The following is a 15,208-nucleotide window of genomic DNA, read 5'->3' as shown; positions in this document are numbered from 1 at the left end:
GGCAAATCAGTAAAAGCTTGCTGGGCTGATGACTTAAGCACTGTTGGCAGGAAAATGCTGGGTAAAGGGAACAACTGTCTGGGCCCAACTGTGTGTATTGCTGATAAGGAATGAAAGCTGCAGAAAACTGAAAATACTAACATGTCATGTTGGATGTCTGTCTGTCTCTGTGTGTGTGCTCTCACAGATTTTGTTGTCATTCAACTTATTATGGAAGATTAGAAAATGGACCCACACAAAATAGGAGAAACTGTCAATATGCAGCTAGCCAGCAGCCAGGAGAAGAGCACTGCAGCTCATGAAGAGGACAGGGCTGAGATCAGTACAATGGGCACACATGCTGTGCCTGATGGTGTGACAGACTCCGGAATTGGTGTGCCACTTAGCGCAGCTGCTCGCAATGAAGACTCGGTTGCCTCTGAATCCACAGTTGACATGGCACCCGAAAATGCCCCTCTGCACCATCCCAGCCCAAGCACCATTCCCCAGAACCACAGTAGCACCCCCCTTGGGGTCACCACAGTGGGAGAAATGGCCACCACAGATAAACCTGAAGATATTGACAATTTTGGAAATAAGCACTCCAGCACTTCTAAGTCAAGTTCTAGAAATGCACTTTTCTCCTTTTGGGAGGCCTCTACTGTCTCTAAAGACACCACGTTGAATAGTCCTAAAAATGCTAATTCTTTTGGAGATGAGGCTAAGAAGGAATATCTTACTGACACAAGCCCCGATGGCCATCCTGTGTCCACAGCTGAAGAGACTATTACTGCTCTTGGAAATAGAATCACTTCTACCATTACCACCACCACCATCGCAGGTGATGCTTTCTACAAAGCTTCTAGAAATATGGCTGCAGATGAAGGCAGCAAATTCAGTCTTTCTGGAAAAGCTACTGCTGTATTTCCTTCTGAAAGTATTGGAAAGACTGTCATCCCTGGGGAGAAAGCCACCTCTGATTTTGAAAACTCCACTCTTGCCCCTAGTTCCATTCACTCTCTTGAGAACGCTAGTGCCCCTGGATATGTTGCTATCACAGGTTCTGGAGATAATGCTGTGAGGGAAGACACCTCTGCCACTCCTCCCGGAAATGTCATTCTCAGCAATCACTCTCAGTTCGATTTGGTTGGCAGCAACAACATCTCCACAGAGATCCTGAACACTACACTCAAAAAGACCTCTGGAGATATCACCGCTATTGCAAACATAGATGAAATTGTCTTTGCTGATTATGAATCCACCATAGAAGTGATTAGTACTACCTCTGACAAGAACACTACCCTTGGACACAATACTACTGTTGATGGCTCTGGTAACAAGGCAGTCTCTGGGAATGATATAGGCACAACATACAGAGAGATCAACCAGTCTCTTTTTGATGGTGGTACTGCCACCTCTGCCTCTAGGGGAACCTTTGCTATAACCCAAGATAGCATCTTGAATGTTCCTGAATATTTCATGATCACCACTGCTTCCAAAGTAGAACTTGGAAGGTCCTCAGAAATCATTCCTGCTGAGACCACTATAGCTTTTGACACTGTCACCAGTAATGTTCTCCACACGATTCCTACAATTATTGCTGTCACTGAAGCTGCTAAAGAGGCTCCCACTAGAAATGCAGCCATCATCTTTGAAAATGGTAACTCTGCTGCTTTAGGGGAACCTGCTCCTCAGAACACAGGTGGTACAACAATGGAAGACATTGTTGCTAGAACAACTTATAAGGATGCCACCAGATCCATAGAATCTCCAGAGATATGTACAATAAACTCTGAGAAGGATGTAACCACATCAGTTACCACTTCTGCTTTTGAGAATACTATTATCAACTCCTTAACCCCTAGAGAGACCACTCTCTCAACAGGAGAAGATGAGAAGAACATTGCTTCTGGAAATGGCACCATTTCTGCTACTGAAGAGCATTTTACTGCCATCTCTACAGAGGCTGCTGTTGGTGAGAGGAGCACTACTAACTTCATGTCTGGAGATACCACAGATAGCAATATCAGTATTTCTACCAACTTGTCGGAAATTGTCACCAGTTCAAACTATGCTAGGAATACTAGGACTTCTGCATATGGAGTCACTGCCAATACTGTGACCACAACTTTAGGAAAAATGAGCACCAATAAAGGAAGTCACATGCCTACTGGGTCTGCCACCTCAGCTGTGACTATGAGAATTCAAGCCGGCACCAGCCATGGAAGGAATACACTCCTGAATGAAATAATGACCGCAGAGCTGAGCCCTAGTTTATCAGATGATGTCATACCTGGGTCATTCACTTTTGCCAGAGAGACAGCTGTCCTTGAATCCACCACCACCCAGGAAGACAGTCTTGCTGAATCTGTCAGTCCTTACATTGCATTCACCCATGACACAGTACTGGACGCAAATTTGACTGCTTCTACTACTGCTGGTGACAGCAAAATTCCTTCAGGTATCATCACAGTCGTTCCTGGGGCTGCCACCCCAACCAATGGCCCTGCTTCTAATGTTTCTTTGCTTTTAAGAGAAGTCAATACAGATGCTGTGGCAGAAGTCACCACCAACACAACCAGCTCTGTATTTATCAACATAACTAACAGTGGAGCCATCTGCAATGATACATCTGAGGAGCTGTACTGTGCAGAGGGAATTAGTGCTGTACAGAGTGGAGGCTCCTCAATCCTTGGGCAAATACCCACTCTTAACCATTCATTCTCAGTAGGAACTGGTAGCCAAGAAGCCACCACCAGCCCAGGAGGTATCACCACTGCCTTTGATTGCACCACCAGTGTTCCAGATGGTGCAGCGCTTGAGGAGACATTTGCCTCTCTGCACAGTGAGATCCCTGTCACCCTTAAACAGGACTCCAACCAAAGTAACACAACCAGCAATGAATGTACCACTGCTGAAGCTGCTGTGCTAACTGAGAGGCCTCTGACAGAAAATACTCCCAGCCCTTCTGGAGAGTGCAGCACTTGGAGTGGTGCTCCCATGGCAATAGGAAACAAAAATGTTGCCAGCTATGGGGATACTGCACCTTTATGCAGCTCTGCAACAACAGAATCCAATGCCACATCAGGAACTTTGATGATATCAGAAGCTACTCCTGCCTCTGAAGATGCCAGCGGCATCAATAATACCAGAGGTATTCATTCATTTGCTGTTGCAGACACTATCATTAGTGCAGCATCAGTAAGCCCCAACGTCTCTCCAACCAACAAACCTAGAGAATCTGTTGCAGCCAATGCCTTGGAAGATACTCCCCAAACTTTCAGCCTTTTGGAAGACACTTTCACCATCACTTCTACTGCCACAACAGCCATATCCACCGTTACTGCCCTTACAGATACTGACACGGGCACTCAAGCTTTCCCTGGAGATGTTACTACTGTTTCTAGAGATAAATATGCCAGCACCCTTCAAGACCTCCCAAACCTGGGCAAAAGGGTCACCTCAGAAAATATTTTAACCACTAGCTTTGAAGACATGAGAACCCACAGCGAAGCTCCTGCTTTTGGGACAAGAACCTCTTCAGAAACTCACATCCTTGAAGATACTTCTGATCCTGTAGCTAACATTCCAGAAGAGAATCTCAGTCATTACTCTTCTGATTACTACAAAACTACAATCACTACAACAACACCTGCTGCTTCTAGTACCATCAATACTCTGAGTGATACTAGTTCCATCCCTCATAATGCTGCTTCTGTGTTTGAGACTGCTACTAGATCTGGAGAGGTTTTAACTTCTAGGAGTAACTCCACAGTTACCTGTGTGGCCAACAGTATTCAGGATCAGACCACAATTAGTGAGTCTCCTGCTATAGTCCCTGGTAATTTCTTCCTTGCTACTGAAGAAAATTGCACTTCCATAACCCCATCTGAGGCACAAGATTACACTATGGCTAATATCCCAGATGGTACAGTCACCAGCGACATCACTTTCTCCAGTATTTCTGAAAATATCACTAACATCACCAACCCCTGTGTTGGCCCTGGAGATCTAAATGCTGCTGTTAATGTTCCATTGAACACAATCACCTTGGCCCTTGTCCTTGGAGAGACAGTGCCACCAGGACAGACCTTTGGAAGTTCTATCAGTGTGATTGCTGCTTCTGGAAATTCTGCAAACTCCCAGTTTGTTGAAGAAACTGATCTGTCTATTGAGTCTGGAGACCCCATTGTACCTAGGACTAGCACCTCTGCAGACTTCAGCAAGATCAACAACATCACCATTGTTCATGCTGTTCCTTCAGGGAGAAGTACCAATGAATCTAGACAGCCATTCGATGCTAAAACCTCTGAAGATGCCCCCACCGTTCATGAAGCTACTGATGACAGCATCAATGGCCTTCCTAATCCTGAATCTATAATCACCGTCAACATGACCCCTGGAAATAGCCCTGTGGCAACACTCAGAGGTAATACCGCTGACATCAGTGCTGTGAGAGGTACAGAAATGACCACTGCTCTTGGAGACATCCACAGTCCTGCAGTTACTGCCTGTGGAGATGGAATCAACACACTCAAAGACAACGCCAGCCAAGAAAAAAGAGTTATACTTCAAAAGGCCTCCACTTGCATTCATGAAGACATCAGCAGCACCATGTATGAAGCTTCTACTCCTAATCACACAAGACCTTGTGAAAAGACAGCAACATTTGAATCTACACACATGCCTGTGGCTAATTTGGCCAACAGAGGCACCTTTGGCAGTGAATTCTCCAAAGCTACCATTAATGAAGATACTGCTGAAATAGCAAATACTAGAAATGATATCCTGATGACCCATAGTGAAAACTGGGTCTCTGCCCCTGTAGGGATTGTTTCTGTTTCCGAAGACCTTTGTGCCCCTGAAGGAACTGTTACCTTTGCACAGATCACCACAGCTATTCTTGAAGAGGCTGGAGAACAGAATGAGCTCTCTACATTTGGGGTAGCTGTTTCTGTTGCAGAGACACCAAACAGAGAAGTGGACTTCATGTCTGAAGTGAATATTAGAGAAGCTGCCAGCTCCACTCCTGGGCCCACAGCAGTTAAAGAAGATATTTTATTGGCACCTGTAGGTGATGAAACTGCCATTTGCCATAGTGAGATGAAATCTCTAGAGAAATCAAAAGATCTAAGTTTCAGTACCATCCCTTCAGAAGACTCCTTTCTTGGAACTTTCACTTACTCAAGAGAGATGAACCATACTGTCTCTAGTGTAACATCTGGCTCCTACTCTGAAGGCTGTCTGGAAGAGGCGTCCACTATTGGGACCATCCTTGGTATTGCTCAGGCTCCTTCTCCTCTTGAGGAGTTTCCAGCCCCTGGTGCCACCTCTGCTTCTGAAGACACCAACATTAGGACAACCACAATTGACATCAGTAATTCCCCCATGTTTAGTGCTAACAGACATGGAAAATATTCCACCTCAGAAGCCACAACTATGCTTGGAGGAGTTACTTTATCTGGAATTATGACTTCCCCTAGACCGACCTTTGTTCATGAAACCATCAGCTTTCAAGAGGCCTCCATATCTACATCTGCCATTGGTTCCACCTCTGAGGTCACCATTGATCCTACTGAAACATCCACTCATGGAGCTACTTTTTCTATCGCACAAATAAGCACATCTGGAAATGTTTCCTCCATAAAAATTACGGAGGCTGAAGGAATCACTTCCACGATCACCTGTATTAGTAGTACCTCTTCCTCTGGGAATTTCATATTTACACCTTGCAGCAACAGTAAAACTGATACTTCTGGGGATGTCACCACTATGGGTATCCATAGTGAAACATCCTATCCTGGAGCTAGTATTCTTCCTCAAGAGACCCTCATATTTGCAGATGGTGCTGCTAACCATGCTTTTGGACACTTAAGCTCCCCAAAAAACATTGTGTGTGCACCTGAAAATGCAATCTCTGAAGTTCTTGAAGATACCACCACTGTCTTCGGAAGCAGCAGCACTGTCCCTGATGATGCTGTCACCATCTGTGGAATGCCCAATGACAACTCCACTACTGTGGAAGGAACACTTATTGGCAATACTGCAAAGCAGCCTAGTGCCAAATCCAAAGAAACAGCTGTTACAGAGAACACGGCTAGCAGTCCTGAGGAGATTAAATTTGTCCTAGGAGGTGCCTCCATCATCGCTCCAGAGGAGACAAATGCTGCCTTATCAGGAAAGGAAGCAGATAGCAGCACAGATGCCCCCATGTCCACAGATCAGGTCACTGCTACTAGCTCTGGGAAATCCTCGGCAGCAACCCTTGGAGAGACAAATATTGCTACTTTTGCAAAGACTATGGCACCCAGGTTGCCCATAAGTCCAGATGAGCCTGTTGCCATCACCCCTGAAGGAAAACTTGCTGCTGCCTCTAGTGTGACCACTGGCAACACAAAAGATGCTCTTGAATGCACCTGGAGTGCTCCAGAAGAGTCACTTTCTGATGCTCCAAGAGAAGACGCTCTTGTTGCCCAACCTGGAAATACCACTGAAGCCCCCACTGCAGCGCTTCCAGCTGCTGTGTATGAAACAGTGACAATTACTCACAGAGGAATATCAGCCACAATTCCTAGAAAGTCCCACACACTGCCCATGCCTGAAGCACACCCTGAGGTGTTTCCTACCGCTTCCTCTGTAGAAGCTATCACTAGCCATAAACAGGTTGTTCCAGCCAGACATAAAGAAAATACCTGTAAAGAACCTACTTCAGAAAAGATGTCCATGGCTACTCCCATGGGGATTATCTCAGCTTTCCAGGGAAAAAACACTGCCATCAAATCAGGTAAAGCAAGAACTGACTTCTGTATTTCATTGTTCCTTGAGTAAGTTCTGTAGGTCAGGGTTGGGCAGAAGATAGATTGGGATCTACAAGTAGATCACTGAAGTTTCCAGTTTCCCACACTGTAAATTAGGCCGATAGATTTGTCCCAATTAGATATAGATTTGCACTTGTCTTTGCAGGCATCGCAGTGTAGGGCTCACATTCCCACTTTCTGAACCACCATTTCATTTTTGTATTTAGCTTCACCCCATTTTGCATATGACTTTGGTTGATGGACTACTAAGTTCACATAAAAGCAATAAAACAAAGTCAGTCCCAGAAGACTGAATTCTGCCCGTGGCTCCTCTAGGGGATATACGGTAAACAGTCTAGGATATATGATGCTGACTGCTCTCCTGCTGATTTCCCATCCCTTGCCAGAGCCCTGAAGAAGCCTGCCTGAAATATGGTTCCCAGGAGCCCAGTGATCTTCAGGATACTCCTGCATGACTGGGGCAACCATTGCAAGAACCATTCCAGCCTTGGTTCTTAGGATGGAAGGCAGGTCTCCCTAAAAAGCAAGCTGAGCTGTCTTGGAATAAAGAAGGGGAGATCATCTTATACAGCCATAACTGGTTAAAGATCAGAAGGCAGAAAGTAGGAATAAATGGTAACTTCTCCAAGTGGAGGGATGTAACCAGTGGGGTCCCATGGAGTTCTGTGTTAGGACCGATGCTTTTCAACCTATTCATAAATGATCTAGAATTAAGAATAAGCAGTGAAATGGCCAGACTATTCAGGGTGGTTACAACCAAAAGGGACTGTAAGGAGCTCCAAAGGGATCTCTCCAAACTGGGAGAATGGGTACAAAATGGCAGATGCTGTTCAATGTTAGCAAGCGTGAAGGTAATGCCTTTTGAGACAAAAAACTCCCAGCTTCAAGTAAAGGCTGATGGGATCTGAGCTGGCAGTGGTTAAGCAAGAAAGGGATCTTGGGGCAGTGGTGGACAACTTGATGAAAATGCTGGTCCAGTGCTCAGCTGCTGTGAAAAAGGCGAAGTCATAATTAGGCATAATTAGGAATGGAATTGAAACTAGAACTGCCAAGATCTTACTCCCCTGATACAAAGCCTTGGTGCACCCACAGTTCATATATTGTGTACAGTTCTGGTTGCCTTGCCTGAAAAAGGACATTACTAAGTTGGAAAAAGTAGAGAGAAGGGCAACAAAAATAATCAGGGGGCTGGAGCACTCTGCCATGGGGAACAACTCCAACAGCTGGGACTGTTCAGCTTCGAAAAAAGGTAAGTAGGGGGAAAGATGATAGAGGGGTGTTTAAAATTATGCATGGCGTGGAGAAAATGAAGAGGGAGACAGTATACTAGAACCTGGGTCATCCCATGAAGCTGATTGGTGGCAGATTTGAGACAGATAAAAGGAAGTACTTTTTCACACAGCACATAATTAAACTATGGAATTTTCTGCCAGAGGAGGAAGAAGATGTCCACCAATTTGGATGGCTTTTAAAGGGAATTGGGCAAATTCACGGAGGAGGAGCCTATCGGTGGCTACTAGTCTTGCCGGCGATGTGCTTCCTCCTTTAGCAGAGGCAGCGTGCCTCTATCCCAGGTACCGAGGAGCTTCACAGGTGGAAGTCTTGTGCCCATCCTGCTTGAAGGATCCTGTGCACAGCTGGTTTGCCACCGTGTGAACTGGATGCACCGTTGGTCTGATCCAGCACAGCTTTTCTTATTTTCTTATGCTCCGTAAAGGCCAAGACACAAAAGCTGTGAGTTCTTCTTTCCTGACCATTCTTCAGAGTAGAGTTTGTGTATGAGACTCAGGAGGTCAGGAGACGATCTCCATCAACCCAGTGTGTGATGGAAGGGAGGATAGCAAAAGGGAAATGGTATCGTACTGTTCTGAGATGCTGAAATGATTTTAATGTTGATCTGTTTGAAGCCCCTGATATCTGCAGGGCACATGAGGTCTGTGCTGAATGGTGGTGGCCCAGTCAGCAGGCCATGGGTTGGCTAGATCAGTACCACAACACAGTCCTGAATAAGACTGGTTGCCCAAGACAATAATAAATGTTGATATACAGTCCAGTGCCTGATTTATTCGTGATCTGAAAGGGACTCTGCACATGCCCAGAAAATTTTTATTACTGTTACTACTTTTATATCCATCTTTTTTCTTCTTGCAATTAACCCCCAGAGGCTTACATAGTTCCATCGTATCCCCACAATACCCCTGTGAGGCAGGTTGGGCTGGGAGTGAGTGAGTGGCCCAAAGTCACCCAGGGAGCTTCAGGGCTGAGTTGGGACAAGAACCCACATCTCCCAGGTCCCCAGTCCAACAGTCCAGCCACCCCACAGGCTCTTGCTTTGTTCGTGCCATCAAAGCCTGGGCTAAGGCCCTGAGGACCATTTCCACAGCCACACAGGGCAAGCTCCGATTCAGCTCCGAATGAAACCCGGACAAGCCAGTCGAGATGTCCCAGCTCATCCTTTCTCCTCTTGCCTCTGCAGGGAGCCTGCTGCCCTACTGGTCCGTCGTGCTCATCGGCATTGTGGTCACCCTTGTCCTGGCTGCGGCACTTGGCATGGTAAGGACATGCTGTTTTGCTCCATTGAGTACACGTCCACACTGCCCCAAAGCATTCTGGGTGGTTTATGCAGCCCCTGGGCAGGCATTCCGCAAGGATCATGATGGACTGTAAGCTCTCATATCCTTACATAATGGAGGTTTATGCAGAGGAGTTGCATGAGCCAAATGAAAAACATTTCCTTCCTCTCTTGGCTGGACTTGAGCAGAGGATTTTTTTGCAGCGGGCAGGTGTGGACTAGGATTGTTGTGGTGTGTGGGAAGTGCCATGTGGGCCTTATTCTAAGGGCCTTTCAGCGCACTGCTGCCTCGCCACCTCCTCAGCTGCCCCTTGCTGCTTTACCTCCCTCTGGCGAGACCACCGGCATCTCCGCTCCTTCCCAGCTGCGTGCAGAAAGTCCTCCCGTGTCTGCTTAATAGGACAGAGGGCAGGAGGACAAGAGGCTGTACCAGGAGCCCCACACACTGCCGAGGGGACATGCCGAGGGCCCAGCCTGGAGCCTGCCAGCGGGGCGTGAATGCTATGCAGGGAGCAAAATAAGATATCTTTGAAGACAGTGTGAATGGATGGTGAGGTCTACTGAGTAACACTAAAGCAGGAGTTTTCAACTTGTGATGCTCCATATGGCTTGGGTTACAACTCACATCAGCTCTATGTTGTTGGCAAATTGTGAGGGATGAGGAGTTGTGGGCTAAAATATCTGGAGCGCCACAAGTTGCTCATCCTTTGCTCAAGGGGACTGGAATATTTTTTTCCTTACTGAGGGCTAATATCCTTAGCGTACCAAATACTGGGCCAGATATTAGGTTTTGTGCTTGTGTGGTCCAGTCTCAGGTTTGTGGAATATGTGTGCTCCTGGATGCTACCTCTTCTTACACCCCATGACGAGAAGGAATGTTGTCAGTTGAAGTGGCGTGCAGGAGCTTAAAACAGGAGGAAGGGTTTTGGTGGCAGGATTTGAGACTGATGCTGCCTGGCTTACGGCTCACACAGAACACAGCACTGATTCTCATTCTCGCTCTGCCTCTCCTAGGTCATCTATAGTTTCATGTTCTTCATCGTGGCCTGCTTTGCAACCTCATAACTGAATGTATTCTCCTGTCACATCCCTTGTGGAATGAAGGTATCGCCAAGCTTCAGAGCTACTGTGAGCTTTAGATAGCCTGAGAGGTGACTTTGGAAGAAAAGCGGTGAGAGGACTGACATCTTTGCAGGGTGGCCTTATTCAGGAAGGGTTGCTGAGAGATTTCTGTGAGTTTGGTTGTGAAAGGCACGATCGAGTTCTGTGCAAGTGGGATTATTTATTAATCAGTGTTAATGCAATTACTCTAGTTTGGTAGCACCAGATTTGAAAGCCAGGCTGCTCCCTGGTTATGTCATAGCTCCTCACAAGGATCTGTGGTTTGGCATAGGTTCTGGGAATTCTGATGCATCCTGATGCCATACCGACCCATCAACATCCTTGATATTTCCATGGCTATATGATCATTGTAGGGTTAAATGTAGAACCTCATGTTACCATGGGCAGCAGGACTCCTACCCCAGCAAGACTTCTAGTTTCTACCCAGAGTCATGCCAGGAATAAATAAGCTGCTTTGTTCAGCTGCACATAAAACCGAGATAAGTTTAGTTTCTGTATTAAAAAAGAGGGTGTTCTGTGCAAAACTGACTGTATGGCTGAGGTTGCTGTGAAACACGAGCAGTTCCATGTTCAAGCTTATGGATGCATGGCCCCACACGGGCAGCTGTCTTTTGGTATTACCGCTTGCTCCACTTGACTGGCAGGGGCTTTTTAGCAAGAAACTTAGTTTATTATTTCTTTAACTACCTTTTAAAAAATAATAATAAATAATAATAATACAGATGATGTACAGAGGACACAATTACCTTGGCATGCCTACTGGAAAAGGTTTCTATTTAAGTAGGTGTATTTTTTTAAAAAAATATTTATTTCATTTTTATACTGCCCAGTAGCCAGAAGGCTCTCTGGACAGTTTACAAAGTTAAAAAAAACATAGGCAAAGGAACAAAAGAATCAAATCACAATAAAACCATATAACAATAAAACCAATAAAGCAATAGCAAGAAGCCCCCAGCACTTACAATCTGGTTAGCACACAGGCATAGCAGCAATATACAGCAATATTAAAACGAAAAAAAGTCAAAATACCTGGAGAATAAAAAGGTATTCACCTGGTACCAAATAGAAAGAGTAGGCACCAGGCATACCTCTTTGGGGAACTTGTTTCAAAGATGGGGTGCCACAGCTGAAAAGGCCCTTCTCCTGGTTGCCACCTACCCCGAGGTCTCCCTGAGAGGGACCCCAATGGATGATCATAGGGCCTAGGGATGAAGTGTTCCTTTGGGTAACTGGACCCCAAGCAGTTTTTTAAGGCATGGTTGAATCCTGTAGCTTTCTGAACTCTGGGATTACAGGCACCCTTTGCAAAGTGGGAGGAACATGGAGACAACTCTGCACTCCTGCTGGGCAGAACATTTAGATAGCCAGTTTTGCATGCACTGGAGCATGAAGAGGCCAAGGAGGCACCACGATACTTCGAATTGCAGCGGTGCCCCTCTCCTCCTCTCCCTGCTTCACTCAGGCACCCACAACCCACTTTGTGTGCCATCTCGGAAGAGTGGCCAACACAGTTCTTTTCACATTGGCTGTGAGCAGGAGGGGTAGATGCTCGGATTCCCCACTTCGATCTTGAAGCAAGTTTCTGGAGTTGGAACTGGGGTGCCAAAAAAGTCCCGCAGCCTTCAAACACTGTCTAGAGGCCATAGGATTGTGCTCTACAATCTAAAAGAAAAACATATTTAAATATATTCCCCTCCCCCAGGGAAGTATCCCTGTACCAGCTTTGTCTTGAATCATGTAATAAACTATTTTGCATCACTACCATCACCCTGCAGTTTTCACAAGTCTATTACATTTAGTAGGTCTGCAGTATTCTACTAATGCTAAACAAAATGTAATCTATGTGGCATATCTAGAAAGGCCATAATCAACATACACCAGCAGAGGGAGCAAAATAATGGCTCTGTAAAATTGCCATGTGTTGGAATGAAGAGAAAATTTCTCTGAGATTTTGTTTCGCTTGATTGTGGGAGGTTATTGCATGTGGCTCCTTCAGGCAACTGGATTGGGCTGGCCAGATGACCAGAACCATCATTCAGCCTGCATGCTGACATGAGTGTCTGCGTGTGCACATGACAGGAGAGAAGGAGTTTGCAGCTGGAATGCATCCAACAAGGGAGAAAGGTCTGAGCTTTGCAGTTTTCATGGGCATATGGGAGCGTTGAAGAGATGCAAATGGAAAGCTGCTTATTTGGGAAGACTTGATGCTGCTCTGAATACAACCAGTGCCTCCCTGGCTGCCACCTGCTGCTCAATTTGTGTGCCTTTTTAAATAAAGAGAGAAAAAAAAAAAAATAGTAGAAGCCTCTAGTTCTTTCTTCCTCGAGAGAATTGGCCAGGTGTGACTCAGTCCGGCAGTGCATGTCTAAATAGTTTGATGTTTTTAATGTTTATGTTATTCAGTGTTACTGACCACAAGCATGTTATTCTGATCCTCACGGAGTCCTGTGGCCTCCCATGGTCTGTTTTCAAAGCACTGGTTCTACAAATTGGTTTGAAAACCTTAGACAGTAAAGAGGCTGTGCTCAAGGATGGTCAAAAATTACAGCAATTCCACATGTTAGTTAGTAGTAGTACATGTTAAAAGGTGTTTGTGATCCAGGGAGGGAGGGGGTAAAGGAGAAAACAAATGAATAACTGGACTACCTCATTCTGGACCAGCTGCTGAAATTTCCAGATGTTCTTCAAAGGCAGTCCTCACAGCAGCAGGCCAAATGGGAAGCTACTAGAACATGGATGATGCTTTTCAAGTATTTAAATGCAACACTCCCTCCAGTATATAGAAATCTTGAGTCACATGGGGCAAGGCTCTTGATTCTTGAACCTATCTAAAATAGGCCTGATGGTGCTGCTGCTTAATGCCAGGTCGGTCCACAACAAATCATCCCTCATCCATGATCTGATTGTGGGGGCTGACCTGGCTTGCATAACAGAGACCTGGGCGGGAGAGGGAAGGGATGTCTTCCTCTCTCAAATGTGCCCGTCCAGGTATCTGGTTCAGCACCATCCATGCCTGGAGGGGAGGGGAGGGGAGGGGGGGTTGCTTTGGTTTACAAAGCTTCCATCTCCCTCACAGAGCTTCCAGTCCCCTCGAGGCCAGGTCTAGAGTGCCTCTACTTGGTGTTGGGTGACCGAGACAGACTGGGGATTCTGTTGGTGTACCGTGCACCCTTCTGCGCAAAAGACTCCCTGCCTGAGCTGACGGAGATCGTCTCGGACCTGGTGTTGAGGACTCCCAGGATGTTGGTCCTGGGGGACTTCAATCTCCATGCCGAGACTGGTCTGACCAGGGTGACTCAGGACTTCACGGCCTCCATGGCGGCCATGGGGCTGTCTCAACATGTCTCCGGCCTGACCCATGAACGTGGACACACTCTGGACCTGGTTTTCTCGATGGGAAAGGAAGAGGGTGATCTGAGGGTGAGGAATTTGTGTCTGACACCCCTGTCATGGTCAGATCGCTTCCTCGTGAGGTTTGAGCTCGAGAGTGGCCTTTCCCTCTGTAAGGGTGCAGACCCGATTGTGTGGGTCCGCCCCCGGAACCGGATGGATCCGGATGGATTCCTGAAGGCCCTGGGGGAATTTCCGGCTGACAAGACTGGTGCTCCTGTCAAGGCTCTGGTCGAACTATGGGATGGGGAAATGACCAGAGCTATTGACACGATCACTCCTAAGCGTCCTCTCCCACCGGGCAGAGCCCACTCTTCCCCTTGGTGTACACCTGAATTACGGGTGATGAAGTGGGTTGGGAGACGTCTAGAGCGTTGGTGGAGGAAATCATGGGATGAATCTGATTGAGCACACTTAAGAGCCCATTATTGGGCCTATGCTGTGGTGGTGAGGGCGGTGAAAAAGAAATTCTTCTCCGCTTCCATTGCCTCCTTACTATGCCGGCAGAGCTTTTTCAGGTGGTACATGGGCTGGTTCATCTTGGCCCCAAGAAAGACCCTGTACCACCCTCGATGGCCCTCTGTGACGACTTTGCCATGCATTTTAAGGAGAAAACCATTCAGAATCGTCATGAGTTGGACTCCACTAGTAATTCAGAGCCTTCAGGGGAGGAACCAATGTTGCCGTCTGGTCCTAATTTATTGGATGAGTTTCAGTTATTGCGGCCTGATGATGTGGAGAAGGTGCTTGGACAAGTACGTCCCACCACCTGCCTATTGGACCCTTGCCCATCTTGGCTACTTAACAATGCCAAGCACGGGATAGGGACCTGGATCTTGGAGGTTGTCAACGCCTCTCTGAGGGATGGCTGGGTACCTGCCCCTTTGAAGGAGGCGGTAGCCTGACCAGTCCTAAAGAAGGCATCCCTGGATCCAGAGATGGCCACCAATTATTGACTGGTGGCCAACATCCTGTTTTTGGGCAAGGTGTTGGAGCGGGTGGTTGTGGGACAACTCCAAGCACTCTTGGATGAAACTGATTATCTGGACCCATTTCAGTCCAGCTTCAGACCTGGGTATGGTACTGAATCTGCCTTGGTCGCCCTGTATGATGACCTGTGCAGGGAGAGAGAGGGGAGAGTGTCCCTGTTGGTCCTCCTGGACCTCTCAGCGGCTTTTGATACCATCAACCATGGTATCCTTCTGGATAGGCTAGCGGGATTGGGAGTTGGAGGCACTGCTTTGCAGTGGTTCCACTCCTATCTCAATGGCCGATTCCAGAAGGTGGTGCTGGGGGACTATGGCTCTGCGCCATGGCAGCTATGCCA

General features: G+C 46.8%; 1 protein-coding gene across 1 annotated transcript; it reads left to right on the top strand.

The window, feature by feature from the left end:
- The first annotated feature begins 258 nt into the window (after positions 1–258).
- On the top strand, positions 259–10,434 carry LOC123019522 (flocculation protein FLO11-like). The gene is made up of 3 exons (XM_044422447.1): positions 259–6,763; positions 9,274–9,350; positions 10,384–10,434. The coding sequence occupies exons 1-3, from the start codon at positions 259–261 to the stop codon at positions 10,432–10,434; spliced, it is 6,633 nt and encodes a 2,210-aa protein (XP_044278382.1).
- The last annotated feature ends 4,774 nt before the right edge of the window (positions 10,435–15,208 follow it).

This window comes from Varanus komodoensis, unplaced genomic scaffold (genome assembly GCF_004798865.1).
Source record: "Varanus komodoensis strain SLA01 unplaced genomic scaffold, ASM479886v1 scaffold128, whole genome shotgun sequence".
NCBI classification, from domain to species: Eukaryota; Metazoa; Chordata; class Lepidosauria; order Squamata; family Varanidae; genus Varanus; species Varanus komodoensis.
The sequence above is the reverse complement of the archived record's forward strand: the minus strand, read 5'-3'. Positions and strand labels throughout refer to the sequence as shown.